Consider the following 24,154-nt stretch of genomic DNA (forward strand, 5'->3'; position numbering starts at 1 on the left):
GCTTATTTCTTTAAAATGTATAGAAATTTGTTTACATCTGTGTTATTGAGCATTTCTCTGTTGCCAAGATAATGCATCCACCTGAGAGGTGTGGCATATCAAGAAGCTGATTAAACAACAGGATCATTACACAGGTGAACCTTGTGCTGGGGGTCAATAAAAGGCCACCATAAAATGTGCAGTTTTGTCACACAACACAATGCCACAGATGTCTCAAGTTTTTAGGGAGGAAGCAATTGGCATGCTGACTGCAGGAATGTCCACCAGAGATATTGCCAGATATTTTAATGTTCATTTCTCAACCCTGAGCCGCCTCCAATGTCGTTTTAGAGAATTTGGCAGCATGTCTAACCGGCCTCACAACCGCAGACCACATGTATTGCGTCGTGTGGGGGAGCGTTTTGCTGATGTCAACGTTGTGAACAGAGTGCTCCATGGTAGTGATGGGGTTATGGTATGGGCAGGCATATGCTACGGACAACAAAAACAATAGCATTTTATTGATGGCAATTTGAATGCACAGAAATAACATGACCAGATCCTGAGGCCCATTTTTGGTAAGGTATCTTTGACCAACAGATGCATATCTATTCCGTCATGTGGGCCTAATGAATTTATTTCAATTGAACGATATCCTCATATGAACTGTAACTCAGTAAAATGTTTGAAATTGTTGCATGTTGCGTTTATATTTTTGTTAAGTATATTTCATGTGGAAAGTTTTGTTTCTCGGCATACACCTCATGGACAAACTGAAATGGTCCACCAAGCGCAACAGGGCCTCTTCAACCTCAGGAGGCTGAATAAATTTGGCTTGTCACCTAAAACCCTCACAAACTTTTACAGATGCACAATTGAGAGCATCCTGTCAGGCTGTATCACCGCCCTCAACCACAAGGCTCTCCAGAGGGTGGTGCGGTCTGCACAACACATCACCAGGGGCAAACTACCTGCCCTCCAGGACACCTACAGCACCCAATGTCATAGGAAGGCCAAAGAGATCATCAAGGACAACAGCCACCCGAGCCACTGCCTGTTCCCCCCTCTACCATCCAGAGGGTGAGGTCAGTACAGGTGCATCAAAGCTGGAACCCGAAAGACTGAAAAACAGCTTCTATCTCAAGGCCATCAGACTGTTATACAGCCATCACTAACTCAGAGAGGCTGCTGCCTACATACAGACTCAAATCATTGGCCACTTTAATAAATGGATCACTAGTAAATAATTCCACTTTAATAATGTTTACATATCTTACATTACTCATCTTGTATGTATATACTGTATTTTATACCATCTATTGCATCTTCCCTATGCCACTCGGTCATTGCTCATCCATATATTTATATGTATATATTCTTATTTAGATTTGTGTGTATTAGGTAGTTGTTGTGGAATTGTTAGATTACTTGTTAGATATTACTGCACTGTCCGAACTAGAAGCACAAGCATTTCGCTACACTCACATTAACATCTGCTAACCATGTGTATGTGACCAATAACATTTGATTTGATGTAACTTATCGATTGGTCATAATGTAAACTGTTGACTACTCTTTTCAAAAAAATGTTGGCTTTACGATGAACGATGGAGTTGTCAAGAGCACAAACAGATCTGGGACCAGGGTCCGCACTTACAAAGCGTCTCAGAGTAGGGGTGCTGATCTAGGACCAGGTACCCATTGTCAATTCACTATCATCTAAAATGCCAAACTGATCCTAGGTCAGCATTCATACTCTGGGACGCTTTATTACAGGTTGATTTGTAGGCCTACTATGGAACAAAACACTTTTTTTTGAGATGTTGAGATCCAACATCAGAGGACCATACACAAACAAATAATACGTACATTTAAGAAATATATCATGAAAATGTGTGAGAACTGTTTTTTCACGTTTGAGAAATAAGTGTCCATGAGGTCATTACCAGAGGGTCGTGAGCAAAGCGAGTTCGAAACCATTGCACATGCTCAGACGGCGGGGCCGTAAAGCTACATTGCATGTTACGAACAAAGCGAATGTCTTTGCTAACTATTCACGGACGATAAGCGCACATTTGCTGTACATATAGAACTAACAATACCCACTATTATTGGAGTTACGTGGGTGTTCGGTTCCTGACTATGTCAACAGCCGACGATTCACGTTATAACGGTACGTTGATGTTAGCTAGCTATCGTTAACGAACGTAGCTAACTAGCTACCTGTAAACAACAATGTTATTCTTTGCCAGCTACTTTTCTTTCGTAATACGACGTGTTCTGAATTGGATAACTAGGAGTTGACACTACCTATAAATGATTTAGCTTGGTAGGTAGCTAGCAATATAAAGTAATTAGCTAGCTGTGGTTAAACTTTAGAAGCTAGTTAGCTAGAACCTTTATATTAGCGCATTGTTTTACTCAGGACCATGGTGCGTGTGCAGATACATTTTTATATGACAACACACCTAGTTGGCTAACATCACCTGTGTTATAGACGTAGGTAACTAGTTACTGTAGCCAACATCAATGTTGAGTAATTTCACAACTAGCGCTCTAGCTACATCACAACATTGAAATTTGGCTGAAAACGTGTCTGCGTAGTACAGCGAGAATTGGGCGATTCCACACCACGAAGGCCCATAAATAAATTAATAAACACCTGAGGGATAGGGCTGGAGAAATGTAACTACTCTTAAATTCATAGACAAGGAATGATCAAGCGTCAAGTTGATGGTTTTAACCATGTTTTGAGGCTATATAGTGTTTGTTTACATGACTTTGGAGTGAAAAAAGCTTATGTTCTATTGTGATGGGGTACGACAGTTGAAGCTATTTAAAAAATTGATTTACCCTTTTATTTAACTAGACAAGTCGGTGAAGAACAGATTCTTATTTTCATTGACGGCCTAACTGCCCCTGAACAAGGCAGTTAACCCACCGTTCCTAGGATTTATACCTCGTCGGCTCGGGGATTCGATCTTGCAACCTTTTGGTTACTAGTCCAACGCTCTAACCACTAGGCCAATGGCCTAGTGTCATATTTTTCAAGATTTAATGGGTACATTTAATTAATTCAGAAACAACTGCAGATTGCCCCTTTTAATAAAACACAATTTTCCCACCACCATGAAAGAGGGACTAATGATACAGTACTTCCTGATATTTCATACTATGTTCAGCCAGGGGTAAATAACAGACTGCTGCAACCTGATTGGCTTAACGCAGTGCGCAACATCCAGGAATTGTCTGAAAGTGGTGGTGGAAAATTGTGTTTTATTAACCCTTTACGCACATGGGAATTGGCCTATATGGATAAGGCTAAATTGAAATGTTTCTTACAGAAGACATATGAAATGAATAACCATGGTAGCAATTGAAATGGAACAGTTTGGAGATTATTAGAAAATTATTAGACTAAAGGTGAAGACACAACAGTTCACCTGACATGACTGAATCCAGACATTACACTGTTGCATTTGTGTTTCACAGTTACTGTACTTTTTGCCACATTTGTTGATCGATAAATCTGAAAATATTCTGGATACATTCAGTAACATTAGAATATTCCTGGAAAATGTGGGGTAATTGCAACAAAAGACAACAAAGTGACAAGGGTTTGAGTGAGAGCACTAACTGGTGCCTCCAGTGTGCACAGGTCCTAAGTAATTTCAATGCACTTTCATGGCTCATGTCTTCAAGTATGTGCTCCCCCCCCCCCCCCACAATTACTGTTTGTGCAATCCAAAAACGGTCTGTTATAAATCGCAATCTCGGTGTTATGAAAGCTTCTTCATTTGAAAGCTTGTTCTATTGGCACCATGATTAGCTACAGTTGAAGTCGGAAGTTTACATACACCTTAGCCAAATACATTTAAAGTCAGTTTTTCACAATTCCTGACATTTAATCCTAGTTAAAATTCCCTGTCTTAGGTCAGTTAGGATCACAACTTTATTTTAAGAATGTGAAATGTCAGAATAATAGTAAAGAGTGATTTATTTGAGCTTATTTCTTTCATCACATTCCCAGTGGGTCAGAAGTGTACATACACTAAATTAGTATTTTGTAGCATTGGCTTTAAATTGTTGAACTTGGGTCAAACATTTCGGGTAGCTTTCCACAAGCTTCCCACAGTAAGTTGGGTGAATTTTGGCCCATTCCTCCTGACAGAGCTGGTGTAACTGAGTCAGGTTTCTTGGCGTCCTTGCTCGCACACACTTTTTCAGTTATGCCCACAAATTTTCTATAGGATTGAGGTCAGGGCTTTGTGATGGCCACTCCAATACCTTGACTTTGTTGTCCTTAAGCCATTTTGCCACAACTTTGGAAGTATGCTTGGGGTCATTGTCCATTTGGAAGACCCATTTGCGACCAAGCTTTAACTTCCTGACTGATGTCTTGAGACGTTGCGTCAATAAATCCACATAATTTTGCTTCCTCATGAGCCATTTATTTTGTGAAGTGCACCAGTCCCTCCTGCAGCAAAGCACCTCCACAACATGATGCTGCCACCCCCGTGCTTCACAGTTGGAATGGTGTTCTTCGGCTTGCAAGCCTCCCCATTTTTACTCCAAACATAACGATGATCATTATAGCCAAACAGTTATATTTTTGTTTCATCAGACCAGAGGACATTTCTCCAAAAAGTATGATATTTGTCCCCACGTGCAGTTGCAAACCGTAGTCTGGCTTTTTTATGGTGGTTTTGGAGCAGTGGCTTCTTCCTTGCTAAGTGGCCTTTCAGGTTATGTCGATATAGGACTCGTTTTACTGTGGATATAGATACTTTTATACGTGTTTCCTCGAGTATCTTCACAAGGCCCTTTTGCTGTTGTTCTGAGATTGATTTGCACTTTTCACACAAAAGTACATTCATCTCTAGGAGACAGAACGCGTCTCCTTCCTGAGCGGTATGACGGCTGCGTGATCCCATGGTGTTTATACTTGCGTACTATTGTTTGTACAGATGAACGTGGTACCTTCAGGCGTTTGGAAATTGATCCCAATGATGAACCAGACTTGTGGAGGTCTACAATTGTTTTTCTGAGGTCTTGGCTGATTTCTTTTGATTTTTCCACCATGTCAAGCACTGAGTTTGAAGGTAGGCCTTGAAATACATCCACAGGTACACCTCCAATTGACTCAAATTATGTCAATTAGCCTATCGGAAGCTTCTAAAGCCATGACATAATTTTCTGAAATTTTCCAAGCTGTTTTAAAGGCACAGTCAACTTAGTATATGTAAACTTCTGACCCACTTGAATTGTGATACAGTGAATTATAAGTGATATCTGTCTGTAAACAGTTGGAAAAATTACTTGTCATGTAGATGTCCTAACTAGAGGTCGACCGATTAATCCGAATGGCCGATTAATTAGGGCCGATTTCAAGTTTTCATAACAATTGGTAATCTGCATTTTTGGACACCGATTGTGGCCGATTACATTGCACGAGGAGCCTGCGTGGCAGGCTGACTACCTGTTACGCAAGTGCTGCAATAAGCCAAAATAAGTTGCTAGCTACCATTAAACTTATCTTATAAAAAACAATTAATCTTACATAATCACTAGTTAACTACACATGGTGGATGATATTACTAGTTTATCTAGCTTGTCCTGCGTTGCATATAATTGGTACGGTGCCAGTTAATTTCTCATCAAATCACAGCCTACTTGATGATTTAACAAGCGCATTTGCGAAAAAGCACTGTCGTTGCACCAATGTGTACCTAACCATAAACATCGCCTTTCTTTAAAATCAATACACAAGTATATATTTTTAAACCTGCATATTTAGTTAATTTTGCCTGCTGACATTAATTTCTTTTAACTAGGGAAACTGTGTCACTTCTCTAGCGTTCCGTGCAAGCAAAGTCAGGGTATATGAGGCAGTTTGGGCCGCCTGGCTCGTTGCGAACTATGTGAAGACCATTTCTTCCGAACAAAGACCGTAATTAATTTGCCAGAATTGTACATAATTATGACATAACATTGACGGTTGAGCAATGTAACAGCAATATTTAGACTTGGGGATGCCACCAGTTAGATAAAATACAGAACGGTTCCGTATTTCACTGAAAGTATCAACGTTTTGTTTTTGAAATGATAGTTTCTGGATTTGACCATATTAATCACCTAAGGCTCGTATTTCTTTGTGTTATTATGTTATAATTAAGTCTGATTTGATATTTAATAGAGCAGTCAGACTGAGCGGTGGTATGCAGCAGCAGGCTCCTAAGCATTCATTCAAATAGCACTTTTGTGCATTTGCCAGCAGCTCTTCGTTGTGCTTCAAACATTGAGCTGTTTATGACTTCAAGCCTATCAACTCCTGAGATTAGGCTGGTGTAACCGATGTGAAATGGCTAGCTAGTTAGCGGGGTGCGCGCTAATAACGTTTCAATCGGTGACGTCACTCGCTCTGAGACCTTGAAGTAGTTATTCCCCTTGCTCTGCTTTTGTGGAGCGATGGGTAACGGTGCTTCGAGGGTGGCTGTTGTCGATGTGTCCCTGGTTCGAGCACAGGTAGGGGCGAGGAGGGGGACGGAAGCTATACTGTTACACTGGCAGTACTATAGTGCCTATAAGAACATCCAATAGTCAAAGGTATATGAAATACAAATGGTATGGAGAGAAATAGTCCTATAATAACTACAACCTAAAACTTCTTACCTGGGAATATTGAAGACTCATGTTAAAAGGAACCACCAACTTTCATATGTTCTCATGTTCTGAGCAAGGAACTTAAACGTTAGTTTTTTTACATGGCACATATTGCACTTTTACTTTCTTCTCCAACACTTTGTTTTGCATTATTTAAACCAAATTGAACATGTTTCATTATTTATTTGAGGCTAAATTGATTTTATTGATGTATTATATTAAGTTAAAATAAGTGTTAATTCAGTATTGTTGTAATTGTCATTACAAATAACAAATACATATTACAAATAAATAAATAAATTGTACGATTTAATCGGTATCGCCTTTTTTTGGTCCTCCAATAATCATAATCGGTCGACCTCTAGTCCTAACCGACTTGCCAAAACTATAGTTTGTTAACAATACATTTGTGGAGTGGTTGAAAAACGAATTTTAAAGACTCCAACCTAAGTTTATGTAAACTTCCGACTTCAACTGTAAGTTATAAAATACTATATTACAGTGTTAGGTTTTCACAATACAATTCAGGGAAACGGATCATGATTTTGGTGCACATAGAAAGTGGTCTTGAGTGCATTCAGTTGCGTGTGCCATGGCAAATTGTCTTCACAATAGACAAACACACAGGCTCATTCTGTTCAGATCAACCCAGGGTATGACACCATGTCATCTTGTAACTGTACATCAAACATAGTAATTATAAATGTTGTCACTATTTATGATATGGAAATGTGAAGTGCACATTTGGACTCGCAGGTGTTTGGCTTGCTTGTATGAGATCAAAGCAGTATTTATTATAATCCTCAACATCTCATCTTTCATACATAGTCCTCTTAATTTACAGCATCTCCCTCGCTCAGACAACCAAAATGTTGCAATACTTACCCAATTAGCAGGAGGAATGGGGGCAACTTCTTGTTGCGCAAGGGAATTATTTTATGTATAAAAAACGGTCGCTAGGTGACGTGTATTACCGGCTGTGCAGATTAGGGTAGTGTACCCTTTAAGCCCACATACCCATTACGCCCCCTTCCATCTTTGAATTACAATAAAAAACTTTATGTTCTACTGTTTAATGTTTTAACCAATTAATCTGGTTGTTATGGCCATATGTTTTTATTCTAACCTAATCAATGTTTTATGTTATTGTTTTATGTTATGTTATTGATAGTTTTTTGTAAATTCCCACTGGTGGTCAATTTTCAAAGCGACAAAAAACTTTGGTGTGGAGGCGACCCTCGAACAGATTTTCAGATATTTTTTGTAGCTTCTCAGATAAGTGATCATACTTTAGGTAAAATTAAGGAATTAATTTGCTGATATATGCACATGATGGCTTATTTCATGGACATTAATTACCATCTAATGCCAATTGAAAATATGGGTTTCTCATGCTATGTGTGTGTGCCTGCTTGTCAGTCACACAGTAGCAACATAACTTGGTGAACTACAACAAGATAATATATTTCAGGAATTCACAGCTTACATTTTTAAATGCATTTGATGTTATTTTACTGTTAAATTAACTTTGCATTGTTTGACATAGATGCCATTTTTGTAATTTTACATGAATCTCAGGTGGGCTTAGGTTACAGTAGCACAAAAAGCGCCCTTATATACAGAATGTAAATGATGAAGAAATATTGTTCAATATGAACTTTGCATATATTGTAGTCTATAGTGTATATTTCTACCCCAAACCATTGGTTTCCAAATATTTAATGAGTAGATTGATATATTGTTTTATACTTCAAGGGGTTTTAAAATTTGTGGCTGTGTTATCTAGTGGAAATCGGGTCAAACGGCCAATATTAACCGAACCAAAATATTAATGCAACATGTAAAGTGTTGCGCCCATGTTACATGAGCTAAAATAAAAGATTCCAGATATTTTCCACACACAAACGCTTCTCAAAAATACACACATTTGTTTACATCCCTGTTAGTGATCATTTCTCCTTTGCCAATATCCACCTGACAGGTGTGGCATATCAAGAAGCTGATTAAACAGCATGATCACTACACAGGTATACCTGTGCACTCTAAAATGTGCAGTTTTGTCACACAACACAATGCCACAATGTCTCAAGTTTTTAGGGAGCGTGCAATTGTCATGCAGACTGCAGGAATGTCCAACAGAGCTGTTGCCAGATAATTGAATGTTAATTTCTCTACCATAAGCTGTCTCCAACGTTGTTTTAGAGAATTTGGCAGTACGTCTAAACGGCCACACTGCCACCAGCTGAGGAGTATTTCTGTCCATAGTAAAGCCCTTTTGTGGGGGAAAACTCATTCTGAATGGCTATTCCTGGCTCCCCAGTGGGTGGGCCTATGCCCTTCCAGGACCACCCATGGCGGCTCCCCTGTCCAGTCATGTGAAATCCATAGATTATGGCATAATTAATTTTTTAAAATTTTTCTGGAATTCAGTAAAATCGTTAATTGTTGCATGTGGCATTTTTCAATTTTTGTTCAGTATAGAAATTGCTATGTAGTTTCCTGGTTACTAAAATTCTACACTGTTCGCTCAATTTACGTATATGTGAGAGAAAAAAACAAGCACTGAATAGTTTAGGGAATCATTGTACCATCTAAATTGCTGTGAAATATATTTTCAATAACAAAAAATATCATTTTTAGAGCTGTTTGAAGCTGGTGGAGCAAAACTGAAAGTAAAAGGCTCAAGTGCGAGTCCTCGATTCTCCCTAGCTTCCACATAGGGGAGAAATTCTGTGTAGCACTTTTAAACAATATGTCTAAAATTAAGCAAAATCCAAAAAGTACTTTTAAGATATTAGTATTTGTAATGTTGAATACATTTGTGACATTGTATTTCATAATAAAGCATATCAAACATCCTTCCTCCCAATGAAGTTTATATGTGAGAAATGCCAGAAGGGCCTTCCTGGTGTGGAATCGCCCAGCTCGCGCTCTTGCCAAACATGCATGATATCAAACGAAGATGACAGACCAGATCTGGACCATTACTTGGCTAATAATTGCTGTAGTTTGGTTAAATTTCATTTTCTGTGAACTCAAAGCTTACTATAGTGACTCTTTGTCCATCAGATCACGATGACCGAGTTGGAGGACAAAAGGTTCGCAACCGTAAAGGCAGAGGGCCTTTCAGGGCCCCTATGTATAGTGACCAGGGGCCAGTAGGGCCAAGACCAAGACATCGTGGTAGCCAAAGAGGCGGCGGCGGCCCGGGACCCAGAGCGAGATTCGACGATGAGGATGGAGATGTGGCAATGGCGGACAGCAACTCCCAAGATGGATCCTCCCAACACAGATTGTGAGTTTGTCAGGCTGAAGACAGACTATTTCACTGAACATGTTTTTAGGTTTGATCTTAGAAGTTATCCTTTATCCACCCTCATGTTTTTTCCCCTGCTAGTAACCCTTATGGAAGGCCAAATCGGCGTGGTGACGACCGATATGACCGGGGCCGCAGAGGTGGTGGAGGAGGTCACAGGGGTCGTGGGAATAACAAAGGAGGGGATGGAGGTGGAGGTGGCCGCAAGAACTGGTTCAAGATGTCTGTGAGTCCACATTGTAAAATAATAGGGTAGCTTTACAGATTCACTAAACTGTCATTGATTGGATTGTACTTAGTCAATGCTAAATTGTGTCTCTTGCAGGTCCCCTATGGAAAGACTGTAAAATAATAGGGTAGCTTTACAGATTCACTAAACTGTCATTGATTGGATTGTACTTAGTCAATGCTAAATTGTGTCTCTTGCAGGTCCCCTATGGAAAGAAATACGACAAAGACTGGCTGATAACAGCACTGCAGAATATCTGCTCCATGCCCTTCACCCCAGTACATGTAAGTGACTGCTGCCTAGGGGCTCTTTTTGTTAGTCAATCTAATCCAGAAATAGACTGAGCAGTGTTTCCCCTTTATACATTTAGCAGCTGTGCCTCCACTGCAACTAAAAAAATATATACAAAATAAATGTTTTATTTACCTCTGCCACCACTGCTGAAATAAATTCTAGGGGAAACACTGGGCTTAGTTTCATTCCCCTGAAATAGCTTCATTTTTATTGGCATTCTCTTTTTTCACCTCTGTTTTCTAAAGTACCACGTAGAGGGAAACCGAGCAGAGTTCTTTATTGATGATTCCACGACTGCGAATGCCTTGTTTAAGGTATCACGGAAGATCACAGACAAAGAGGGCTACAAGGTACTATTTTATTTTTTTTTCTCCACAAAACCGACCGTTTTATCAAATGGTGTTAGGCGGGATATTTCTGGCAGACTGGACACCAGACATGAACACATTAATAACTCCAGCAGAAGTTTTAAGCAACAAGGTTGGCGTCAGAGTTAAGTTTGATGACAATCAATAAGGATGGGACCATCAATAAATAGGACCTTGAGAAGGGGTCACGGTAAGGCTGTGGTTAATGATTAGGGCTTCGTAAAGGGCTTTCAATAGAAATTCTAGGACATAACCATTTCCCCCTGGGGATAGTCATTAAAAAACATGTCATTCACTCCTCCATCCTCCATCTTGTCCAGGTGACTGTACTGATGAATCCCTGTCCTCCACCCTCCTTTCTTCAGTCTGAACTAAAGCCAGCTGATCTGGAGCACCTGAAGGTAAGATGAGGAGACCAGCTCTCGAATAGGAGGAGTGATTGTTTAAATAACATTATTGTATTGATATTAGAGCCATCAGCAAGGTTATTACTTTTTTCTTTCCTTCAACTCTACTTAGTAATGCCTCCTATTCTTTCAAGTACCCGCTAATGATAATAGTGCAACATTCATTATTTAGTTTCATGTATAGAGAGGTGTAAGGGCTGAATGCGTAAAACTGTCTTTCCCTCATTAGCAATGCATGGCTAAACGTTTTGATGGCTCTCAACAAGCGCTGGACTTGAACAACATCCGGATAGACCCAGGTACACGGCAAGAGCAATTAGTCACATCAAACGTTTTTCAATGTTGTATTTGCTTTATACGACCTGTATTCTGGTAGTGCCATCCAACACTCCTATACTTCCCTGATTTCCACAGACCTGGTGTCCCAGAACATTGATGTGACTTTGAACAGAAAGAACTCCATGCGTGCTGTTATTAAGATAATTGAGGAGAATATTCCAGAGGTATGGATGTGGTCAGTCCTTGTAGCTGAATAATGAAAGAATATGGATGCCTTCCTCTCCACTTATCCCTTCTCCTTTCCTTCCACAGCTTGTTTGTCTGAACCTTAGCAACAACAAGCTATTTAGGCTGGATGACCTGTCAGAGCTGGTCAACAAGGTTCCCAACCTGAAGACACTCAACCTTTCTCATAACGAGGTGAGGAGACTGGGTCTGGTTGTGGCTCAACGGGACCTAACCCCAGCACTGACCTTTACTGGGACTGCACAAAGTCTCCTCTTACTTTTCAGTTATCCACATAATTAATTTAGTCAATTGACTGGGACTAGGAGTTTTCTCTCGGTGTCTGTTCTTGTGAGTAACACCTGGCTGTTTTATTGGATGTTCTTTTCCGGCCATCATTCCAGTTAAAGACAGAGCGCGAGCTGGACAGGATCAAGGGTCTTAAGCTGGTGGAGTTATGGCTGGAGAGGAACCCCCTTTGTGACTATTTCAAGGACCAGGCTTCATACATCAGGTCAGTCTGTGCTCAGGACTGCTGGGTGGGAAATGGTAGGCTGTTGACGGTGTGATGTGCTCAGGATGGCTGGGTGGGTAATGGTAGGCTGTTGACGGTGTGATGTGCTCAGGATGGCTGGGTGGGTAATGGTAGGCTGTTGATGGTGTGATGTGCTCAGGATGACTGGGTGGGTAATGGTAGGCTGTTGACAGTGTGTTGTGAGATCGTTGGCTGGGTGGGTAATGGTAGGCTGTTGACAGTGTATTGTGAGATGGCTGGGAGGGGGGATAGTTCATTCTATTCCCTGTATTTCAGGGGGTAACTTGACTGTATTCAGGAAAGCCCTACTCTGTGGGATATCACATGTTGTTTATGGATTATATGAGCCAGGAAGGACATGTTTGGTCTGGTACTACTGAATAGCAGCACAACGCTCAACTTCGAAGGAACCGGAGTGACTAGTTGATCACCATGCTATCAGAGAGTCTCACTGAGCCCTCTCACATTACTACAATAACATAGGTGGTGATTAAGTTGTTAAGACTTGACATTATCTGTTCTTGGGCAAGTGTTGAAATCGCACAAATAGCCTACTCGATGCTGGTGGGGCTGCACCTCAGTTCAAATGTAAAGCCACATTTATGATTCTTTTTATTTTAGGTGCATGCCATATGTACCCATGTTGACATGATCAAACCATGAACCTCTTCATACTATATAGCTCAATATTAACCAGCCAACAAACGCATGCACAAGCATTTCACTACACTCGCATTAACATCTGCTAACCATGTGTATGTGACAAATGCATTTTGATTTGATGGTTTTAGTTGAGGAAAATGGCTATCATTTCAATTATTTCTACACCCCTGCCCCCTTCTAGATGCAGGTTTAACTGTCTGTCTGGGTACTCTCTTTTTGTTGTCTGTCTCAACTGATCTCACGCTTTCCCTCTCTGAAACTCAGCAGCTGATCTTTCCTCCATTTGTTTTCTACCGTGAAGATGGACCTGTGCCCCCTACAGGCACCCCTGTATTATTTTTTTTAACAAAATCCTGACAATTTAAATTTCAAGAGCCACTACCTCTAGCATACATAACTTGGCATGGATAATACTGACCACAGCATTGTGAATGAGACTCATACTTTGGGAAGAACTTGGATCACTAAAATGGCATTTTGGAAAGGAATCCTTTTGTAGCTCAGGTGATAGAGCATGACGCTTGTAACTCCAGGGTAGTGAGTTTGATTCCCGGGACCACCCATACGTAAAATGTATGAATGCAAGCCTGTAAGTCGCTTTGGATCAAAGCATCTACCAAATGGCATATAGTGTGTGTGTTTATATATTAAAGATTCATATGGGAACATGGTGTTGGTACATCCTCTCATCCTCCCCTATATGGGTCATGAAATGTGGCCAGTGAAGAGGGCTGGTTAGCCAATGACGGGTAAGATCCCACCTTTGATACCGGGACAACCTAAGACAGGCACAGTCGTGCATCTGGCCACATCATACCTACGTACGTATGCACTTTGATACGTACAGTATATGCTGAACGAAGAAGACATTGAAGTAAAGAACAAAGATTTGCGCTACAGGCCTGGGGTTGGTGCGGGAGAGAGGTTTCCAAAAAGCCATGCAGAGTCCCCAAATACAAGCTTTCTCATAATTCCCTTAAATCTAACATGCCTTCAAGGCTTGTTTGTGCCACAAGTTGGTAGACACATCTCAGAATGTAACAGCTGGAGTGAAGGAGAGGCTTTGAGAACGAGGGACACAAAGATGTATCAAGAGACCCTCAATTAGTGGGATTTCTAATATTAAGTTAATTTCCGGTTAAGGATATAACACTTAATGTTTATTCTGTGGTCATAAACACATGCAGTCACCTCAGAATGGTCACTGATAAAGTTTATGACTCGTTTGGTCCTTCCTCAGATATCCCTCTCAACTAGTTTCCCTAAAAAGAAAAATGTTTGTTTAATAGGGCTTGGATGCCCTATTTGTTTAACCACCCCCAAAATGTTAAAGTTGAAGTGGGGTCCAAAATTGTATTTATTTGTGGCACCAAAAATCTTGTGTAAGATATATGCAGTATCATTCTTGCATTAATCAATGCTAGCAACAGAGGTTCCTCCTGTAATGATCTGTAGTGGCGCTCAGGGCCCAGCTCTTTCTGTTTCTTTTCTTTTCTATTTGTCTTTTCTTCATCTGAAGGGGATGCTTTGCATGGTCTCCTCAAATAACACATTTTCTATTCCTTAAGGCTGACTAACATACCACTCAATCACCCTAGTCGAATTGCATCTTCTATCAAAGCTTTTTGTGAACTCCTCCTCCTCTTTGCTGTTTTGGTTTGATCGAGCATGCCTGTCTTTTCTGTTACCATAAGTTTTCCCTCTTCCCTTTCTACCTGAAACGACATGGTGTAACTTTAACTAGCCTTAATGTAATGGATTAACCCCCTCGTGTATACCCATGATTCATGTCAATCTTTCATCTCCAACAGTCTCCATCACCTCCTCTACAGTCTTTAGATTCCATTTCACTGTCTCTTGGTCCTGTGACATGTGTGTGTCAGACACCTCAAACATGCAACATTTGAGTGGTTTGACCATAATCTCACTCTTGTGGTCTCTACCAAGTACATTGGTCACACCACGGGCCCCTCCCAATCACCAGGCCACTCCCCTATACGTGTGAAAAGCACTGATTTGTCTCTTGTTGGTATGGGGCGCTCACAACCAACGTTCACACCCCTTCCAAGACAACGTGTGTTTCGGCGTGTAGGGGGGGACGGTGAGTATCATCACAAAGGGGTGAGTACATTGCCACAGGAAAGGGGGCCGAGGCCCACCGAGTGGCACAGCGGTTTAAGGCACTGATCAGTGCTAGATGCGTCACTACAGATCCAGGTTCGATCCCGGGCTGTGTCGCTGCCGGCCGCGACCGGGAGACCCATGAGGCGGCACACAATTGGCCAAGCATCGTCCGGGTTAGGGGAGGGTATGGCCGGCTGGGATGTCCTTGTCCCATCGCGCTCTTGCGACTCCTTGTGGCTTCTGGGCGCATGCATGCTGACACGGTCGCCAGGTGTACGGTGTTTCCTCCAACACATTGGTGCGGCTGGCTTCCGGGTTAAGCGAGCAGTGTGTCAAGAAGCAGTGTGGCTTGGCAGGGTTGTGTTTCGGAGGACTCATGGCTCTCGACCTTCGCCTCTCCCGAGTCCGCATGGGAGTTGAAGTGATGGGACAAGACTGTAACTACCAATTGGATATCACGAAATTGGGGTAAAAAGTACACAAAAAAATACATAAATAAAGGGGCTGTCGTCATAGATTGATTTGGTATTGGTTTATCTGTATTGTACCGTTCATATTAGTTCAAGAGGATGTGTCGTTGTAAAATTGAGAATCTCTCCACTGATATGCAGAGCTGACAATGTCATGTTCAGGAATGGGTGTGTTCTATTCTGAACAATCAGTTCGAACCAATATATGCGTTTATAATGACGAATCAAGTCCATGTTGGTGTTTACTGCCTAGTTCCGCCCCTCATTTCAGTTAACTGTATGGACAGGGATTATATAAACATTTGGGTGGCTATGAGAGATCCTTATCCATGGGTGAGGCTGTGAGTGCATGAGCATATACTTTTAAAAATATATATTTTTACCTTTATTTAACTAGGCAAGTCAGTTAAGAACAAATTCTTATTTTCAATGACAGCCTAGGAACAGTGGGTTAACTGCCTGTTCAGGGGCAGAACGACAGATTTGTACCTTGTCAGCTCGGGGATTTGAACTTGCAACCTTCCAGTTACTAGTCCAACGCTCTAACCACTAGGCTACCCTGCCGCCCAGTGGAGAGAACAAGTATTTGATACACTGCCGATTTTTGCAGGTTTTCCTACTTACAAAGCATGTAGAGGTCTGTGATTTTTATCATAAGTACACTTCAACTGTGAGAGATGGAATCTAAAACAAAAATCCAGAAAATCACATTGTATGATTTTTAAGTAATTAATTTGCATTTTATTGCATGACATAAGTATTTGATCACCTACCAACCAGTAAGAATTCCATCTCTCACAGACCTGTTAGTTTTTCTTTAAGAAGCCCTCCTGTTCTCCACTCATTACCTGTATTAACTGCACCTGTTTGAACTCTGAACCTGTATAAAATACACCTGTCCACACACTCAATCAAACAGACTCCAACCTCTCCACAATGGCCAAGACTAGGGAGCTGTGTAAGGACATCAGGGATAAAATTGTAGACCTGCACAAGGCTGGGATGGGCTACAGGACAATAGGCAAGCAGCTTGGTGAGAAGGCAACAACTGTTGGTGCAATTATTAGAAAATGGAAGAAGTTCAAGATGGCGGTCAATCACCCTCGGTCTGGGACTCCATGCAAGATCTCACCTCGTGGGGCATCAGTGATCATGAGGAAGGTGAGGGATCAGCCCAGAACTACACGGCAGGACCTGGTCAATGACCTGAAGAGAGCTGGGACCACAGTCTCAAAGAAAACCATTGGTAATACACTACGCCGTCATGGATTAAAATCCTGCAGCACACGCAAGGTCCCCCTGCTCAAGCCAGTGCATGTCCAGGCCCGTCTGAAGTTTGCCAATGACCATCTGGATGATCCAGTGGAGAAATGGGAGAAGGTCATGTGGTCTGATGAGACAAAAATAGAGCTTGTTGGTCTAAACTCCACTCGCCGTGTTAGGAGGAAGAAGATGAGCATGAGTACAACCCCAAGAACACCATCCCAACCGTGAATTATGGAGGTGGAAACATCATTCTTTGGGGATGCTTTTCTGCAAAGGGGACAGGACGACTGCACCGTATTGAGGGGAGGATGGATGGGGCCATGTATCGCGAGATCTTGGCCAACAACCTCCTTCCCTCAGTAAGAGCATTGAAGATGGGTCATGGCTGGGTCTTCCAGCATGACAACAACCCGAAACACACAGCCAGGGAAACTAAGGAGTGGCTCCGTAAGAAGCATCTCAAGGTCCTGGAGTGGCCTAGCCAGTCTCCAGACCTGAACCCAATCGAAAATCTTTGGAGGGAGCTGAAAGTCCGTATTGCCCAGCGACAGCCCCGAAACCTGAAGGATCTGGAGAAGGTCTGTATGGAGGAGTGGGCCAAAATCGGTCAAGAACTACAGGAAACGTATGATCTCTAATTGCAAACAAATGTTTCTGTACCAAATATTAAGTTCTGCTTTTCTGATGTATCAAATACTTATGTCATGTGATAAAATGCAAATTAATTACTTAAAAATCATACAATGTGATTTTCTGGATTTTTTTTTAAGATTCTGTCTCTCACAGTTGAAGTGTACCTATGATAAAAATTAGACCTCTACATGCTTTGTAAGTAGGAAACACTGCCAATTTTGCAGGTTATCAAATACTTGTTCTCGCCACTGTATGTGTGTTTGTGGTTGAATAGTGTTTAGGGGGATGACTCTGTCTATTTATAATCAGCACTAACTCCTGTCTCTTATCTTCTGTGTTTTTGTGAATGTCGGACAGCGAGGTGAGAGAGAGGTTCCCCAGGCTTCTCAAACTGGTAAGGATTCAATCAAACGCTTTTAGGATTTCAACAATTGTTAATTCAACTCATTTTGGATATTATTATTATTGTATTTGTGAAGAATTTACATCTCTTCAATTGGTCATCTTTGTCTTCTCTTCCTGACCTCTCTAACTCTCACTAGGACGGTCAGGATCTCCCCCCGCCCATAGTCTTTGATGTGGAGGTGACTCCTGCCGCACTTCCACCTTGCAAGGTAATACATGCACACCATTGGTTCTCATTTATGGGCTTTGCATGTAACCGTGTGTCAAAACAGGAGTGTTTTCTTTTAAATTCTCACCCTTCGACTGCTGTCACAGCCCAGCTACTTCTGCTCTGAAGAGATCAAGACTCCCATCGTTGGCTTCCTACAACAGTGAGTTTTATGTTGAATCCACGGACACAAATGCATACACATTACTGAACAAATACATACAAACACTACACACTGTTATAGATGCGGTAAAGAGGTCAATGGAACTCAACCAAAGCAATGGAAATGCCAAGGAGACTCTTGGTGTAAAGATTACGAATGACCTCATTGCCCCCCAGCAAAATTATCCTACATTTAGGCTATTGTTTATATGTGTATTTCACACAATGTTGATATAGAAATCATTGTATAATGCTTGTATGGATGCCAACCCCTATACATGTTCATGTCATCGTCACCAATCAACTGCATTACAGTTAAAGACTACTTTGAACATCACTGATTTATGTATGCTAGTGTTAGCAGTTGATGTTACTATTCAATAGCACAGACCCCAAAGCATCCTATTTCAGGCTCAATGTATAAACAAGTTGGACCAATGAGAACTTGCATGTAGCTATGAGTCCTGGACTGAAATCCCTCCCATGTCTCTAACCCATTGATCATTAATCCCCTATTACAGAAAAAACCCTATTTCCATTGATCGTTAGTACTATATTGACTTTTAGTCCTCTATTGACCTATCGTCCTCTGCGTTGTGTATTTATCTTCAAAATATTCTTACACTAGCTATGCTACCAGCTATACAAATGGAAGTTAACATTTTAGCAGTAATTTCTAAACCCTGAAAAGGGACAACTTCTAAATGTTATGCAGTGAAAACAGCCAAATATATCCAAATCAGACTGTAGTAACCACATTGTGGGCCTGTTACAATACATCAATCATGACAGATTTGACAAATATCCACATTGTTAGATCAGATTTGTTAAATGTGAGCCAATCCGGCGTTCCATTAACCTCTTTACCGCATGTATCCTTTGCAAATCTCAACTAAGCCGGAACCCAAAATGCTCTGATGCACTACAACACACCTTTGTTTTTGTTTAAAACAAAAATGCAGCATGATTTTAAAAAACATTATTTTTTTTTAAAAATAAGACACATTGATCTGCTTTGATAGATACTATCTGTACTGATTGGAAATGTAAGTTGTTGTGTGTTTCTTATGATGTAAGTTTTTAAAGAACAACTTTTCCCCCCAGATACTACAGTGTGTATGACTCCGGAGACAGACAGCCTTTGTTAGATGCCTACCACGATGGAGCAACCTTCTCCTTGAGCATGCCCTTCACCATGCAGAACCCCTCCAGGTACCCCTTGGCTAGTTATTAATGTTCCCTGTCTCCAGCCACATGCATAAACGGTTTAAAATAAAGTGTCAACAAAAAAAAATAAAGATGGCGCCGGGGGAGATGGCTAGCGTTTTACGGGCTCCTAACCAATGTGCTATTGTGTGGGGGGTTTTTGCGTTAATTTGAACTTATTTTGTACATAATGTTTCTGCCACCGTCACTTATGACTGAAAAGAGCATCTGGATATCAGGACAGTGATTACTCACCTTGTACTGGACCATGATTTTTTTCTTTAACGAGTTGGACGAGAAGGGTTTACTTCAGACACCCCGACAAGGCCCAAATCCACATCATTCACATGAAGAAGAGACAGAGATATCGGGGATGTAGGTCGGGGTGCCTTGTAAGGATCCGACGGCGAGTGAGTAATCCCCCTCTACCATCAGTCCTATTAGCCAACGTGCAATCATCGGGTAACAAAATGGATGAGCTCCGATCTAGACTATCCTACCAACTGGACATTAAAAACTGTAATATCTTATGTTTCACAGAGTCATGCATGAAAGACGACATGGATAACATACAGCTGGCGGGGTTTTCGGTCCATCGGCAAGATAGAACAGCTGCCTCCATTAAGACCAAGTGTGGCGGTCTGTGTCTATTTATAAATAACAGCTGGTGCACAAAATCTAATTTTAAGAAAATGTCAAGGTTTTGCACGCCTGATGTAGAGTATCTCATGATAAGCTGTAAACAACACTATTTACCGAGAGGGTTTGCATCTATATTTTTCGTAGCTGTCTATTTACCACCATAAACCAATGCTGGCATTAAGACGACACTCAACGAGCTGTATAAGGCCATACGCAAACTAGAAAATGCTCATCCAGAGACGGTACACCACATCAGTCACTGACTTCATCAATAAGTGCATTGATGACATCGTCCCCACCGGGACTGTACGTACATACCCCAACCAGAAGCCATGGATTACAGGCAACATCCGCACTGAACTAAAGGGTAGCTGCTGCTTTCAAGGAGCGGGAGTCTAACAAGAAATCCCACTATGCCCTCCGACGAACCATCAAATGTTAAAGCATCAATACAGAACTAAGATTGAATTGTACTACACTGGCTCCGATGCTTGTTGGATGTGGCAGGGCTTGCAAACTATTACGGTCTACCAAGGGAAGCACAGCCATGAGCTGCCCAATGACACGAGCCAGATTTGCTAAAGAACTTTGATGCAAGCAACACTGAAGCATGCATGAGAGCATTAGCTGTTCAGGACGACTGTGTGATCACGCTCTTCGTAGCCGATGTGAGTAAGACCTTTAAACATTCACGAGGTTGCAGGGCCAGACGGATTACCAGGACGTGTACTCAGAGCAGGCGCTGACCAACTGGCAAGTGTCTTCACTGACATTTTCAACCTGTCCCTGACCGAGTCTGTAATACCAACATGTTTTAAGAAGACCACCATTGTCCCTGTGCCCAAGAACACCAAGGTAACCTGCTTAAATGACTACCGACTGTAGCATTCACGTATGTAGCCATGAAGTGCTTGGAAACGCTGGTCATGGCTCACATAAACACCATTATCCCAGAAACCCTAGACCCACCCCAATTTGTATACCGCCCCAACAGATCCACAGATTATGCAATCTCTCTTGCACTTCACACTGCCCTTTCTCACCTGAACAAAAGGAACACCTATGTGAGAATGCTCATTGACTGCAGCTCAGGGTTCAACACCATAGTGCCCTCAAAGCTCATCAATTAGCTAAGAACCATGGGACTAAACAACTCCCTCTGCAACTGGATCCTGGACTTCCTGATGGGCTGCCCCCAGGTGGTAAGGGTAGGTAACAACACATCTGCCACGCTGATCCTCAACACAGGGGCCCCTCAGGGGTGTGTGCTCAGTCTCCTCCTGTACTCCCTGTTCACTCATGACTGCATGGCCAAGCACGACTCCAACACCATTAAGTTTGCTGACGACACAAGGTAGGCCTGATCACCGACAACGATGAAACAGCCTATAGGGAGGTCAGTGCCAGGATAACAAACTCCTTCACCGGGATCAAGACAAAGGGGATGATTGTGAACTACAGAAAAAGGGGAACCGCGCACGTCCCCATTCTCATCAATGGGGCTGCAGTGGAGCAGATTGAGAGCTTCAAGTTCCTCTGTGTCCACATCACCAACAAACTATCATGGTCCAAACACACCAAGACAGTCGTAAAGAGGGCACGACAACGCCTATTCCCCTTCAGGAGACTGAAAAGATTTGGCATGGGTCCTCAGATTCTCAAAAAGTTCTACAGCTGCACCATCGAGAGCATCTGGTTGCATCACTGCCTGGTATGGCAACTGCTCGGCCCCTGACTGCAAGGCACTACAGAGGGTAGTGTGTACGGCCCAATACATCACTGGGGCCAAGCTTGCTGCCATCCAGGACCTCTATACCAGGTGGTGTCAGAGGAAGGCCACAAAAAATTGCAGAAGACTGCAGCCTCCCTAGTCATACGGTTCTCTCTGCTACCGCACGGCAAGCGGTACCAATTCTTGGTCCAAAAGGCTTCTTAACAGCTTCTACCCCCAAGCCATAAGACTCCTGAACAGCAAGTCAAATGACTACCCAGGCATTTTGCTTTGTCCCAACCCCACCCCCATTTTTACACTGCTGCTACTCTGTTTATTATCCATGCAGTCACTTGACCTCTACCTACATGTAGATATTACCTTCACAAACCGGTGCCCCCCGCACATTGACTGTACCGGTAGGCCCTGTATTTCGCCACGCTACTGTTTTATTGTTGCTCCTTAATTATTTATTTTTCTATTTATTTATTTTGGTTTATTTTAGTAAATACTATTAAATAAGTGTTAACTGCATTGTTGGTTAAGGTAAGTAAGCATTTCACTAAGGTCTACCTACACCTGTTGTATTCGGCGCATGTGACAAATAACATTTGATTTGAGTCACTCAGTATCACCGATTTGTCACCTGTTTCTAAGGTAGTCAGTTGGTCACTGTCTCCCTTTGTGTCTAGGTGCAGTCTTGGAGATTACCATAAAGACAGTCGCAACCTGAAAAAGCTCAAGGATCCCAGTGAGTCTCGTGCTTCTGAATCGCTACTTCAGTTTTCAGAAGTGATGGTTGTCATGATGTCATCTCTTGCAAATGTAGTAAACCTGTTGGTAGTGAAAGTCACCATGATTGTGTTCGCTTATATACACTAAGTAAATTATTTGAAAACCTTTGTTCTTTCAGCCACACGATTCCGCTTACTGAAGCACACTCGTCTGAATGTGGTGGCTTTCCTGAGCGAACTGCCCAAAACGCAGCATGACACTGCATCTCTAATTGTGGACGTCAACACCTTCACCGTGAGTGGAATACTTTTATAACCATCAATTCACATTCAAAGCCCATGACCATCCTTGATCTCCTGTCCCTCTCCTACTCCTGTAGAACACATTACTGTCGTTCACGGTCACTGGAGTGTTCAAGGAAGGTATGTTTGTTCAACTTTTCTAACTTGGTTAACGTATGTAGTTTGTTTTGTTTCCCACATTTTCATTCCCCAAAAAGTCATGAACCATGTATGTTGCGTTCTCCTTCTGTCACGCCAGTTGAAGGTAAATCCCGCGACTCTGTGAGAGCTTTCTGTCGGGTGTTTGTCACAGTGCCAGCTGGAGGGACAAGGTAGGCCCTACAGCTAGCCAAAACTCAGCCAGATATGTACTTTGTCTTGATCTCAATAAAAATGTTGATACTAATGGGGAAAAAAATACCTCATGTATTCCTCTCGTTTCAAAAGTCTTTGCATAGTGAATGACGAGCTGTTTGTGCGCAATGCTACGACTGAGGAGATCCGTCGGGCCTTTGTGGCACCTGCCCCCACCCCATCCAGCAGTCCTGTCCCCACCCTCTCAGCCCCCCAGCAAGAGATGCTCTCTGCCTTCTCACTCAAGTCCGGCATGAATCTTGAATGGTCCCAGAAGTAAGTGGGAAACACTTACTTTGCATTCGATTTTAAGTGGGCTCAAGTAGTGACAAACACTGTCCCCTATTGTCGCGTTGCTTTGTTTTTTCATGTACAGGGTTTTGTGGGTGTAATGTTGCATTCATATTGGTTCTAACCTACTTTATCAATGTATATCAGGTGCCTACAGGACAATGAGTGGGATTTCAACCGAGCAGGGCAGGTCTTCACAGACCTCAAGGTAAATAACTCCTTATTTTACTCTAAACATTCCTAGATTCAAATCTTTATCCTAGTAAAGTATCTAAGGGAGCAATGTGTGTTGCTTTAGTTAACAGAATGTTGTTTTACCTCGAATGTTATGGACCCTTTTAGGCTTCAGATAGTAAAAACAACTTCTACTGTTTCTCCTCAGGCTCATGGAAAGATCCCAGATGTCGCTTTCATAAAGTGAACAGGAATGGCTGTGAAGCTTTTTAATTATTGTCATTGGTCTTATTTCTGTTGATTCTTATGCAGTTATCCTCCTGGATTACAAGATAACATATACTTCATTATTTGTATAATTAAACATGATTTAACGTGTTCAAATAGGCTTGTTATTTCATCACACCGAACATCTTCCTAATATTGAGTGGCAGCAACCATTTTGCTCTCAGAACAGCATGGACTATGCTAGCCCATGTTGGCTGGATTTCCTTTGGGTGGTGGGAAACGGAGTGTGAAGGCACTTTTGTCCTG

At 41.9% G+C, this 24,154-nt stretch overlaps 2 protein-coding genes across 2 annotated transcripts in view; one reads left to right on the top strand and one right to left on the bottom strand.

The window, feature by feature from the left end:
- Positions 1-24,154, bottom strand: part of LOC139387827 (mannose-P-dolichol utilization defect 1 protein-like) — a 275,911-nt gene that overhangs the window by 229,340 nt on the left and 22,417 nt on the right. The window lies entirely within an intron of this gene.
- Positions 1,921-24,004, top strand: LOC139387824 (nuclear RNA export factor 1-like). The gene is made up of 21 exons (XM_071134075.1): positions 1,921-2,152; positions 9,712-9,937; positions 10,040-10,184; positions 10,388-10,471; positions 10,727-10,831; positions 11,170-11,250; positions 11,486-11,555; positions 11,671-11,759; positions 11,848-11,955; positions 12,165-12,274; positions 17,809-17,845; positions 17,994-18,065; positions 18,172-18,227; positions 19,331-19,438; positions 22,478-22,536; positions 22,699-22,814; positions 22,900-22,942; positions 23,061-23,133; positions 23,249-23,431; positions 23,594-23,654; positions 23,829-24,004. Exons 1-21 carry the CDS (start codon positions 2,122-2,124, stop codon positions 23,865-23,867), a joined length of 1,896 nt encoding a protein of 631 aa, XP_070990176.1. The 5' UTR covers positions 1,921-2,121; the 3' UTR covers positions 23,868-24,004.

Source organism: Oncorhynchus clarkii, chromosome 29 (assembly GCF_045791955.1).
Source record: "Oncorhynchus clarkii lewisi isolate Uvic-CL-2024 chromosome 29, UVic_Ocla_1.0, whole genome shotgun sequence".
Taxonomy (NCBI): Eukaryota; Metazoa; Chordata; class Actinopteri; order Salmoniformes; family Salmonidae; genus Oncorhynchus; species Oncorhynchus clarkii.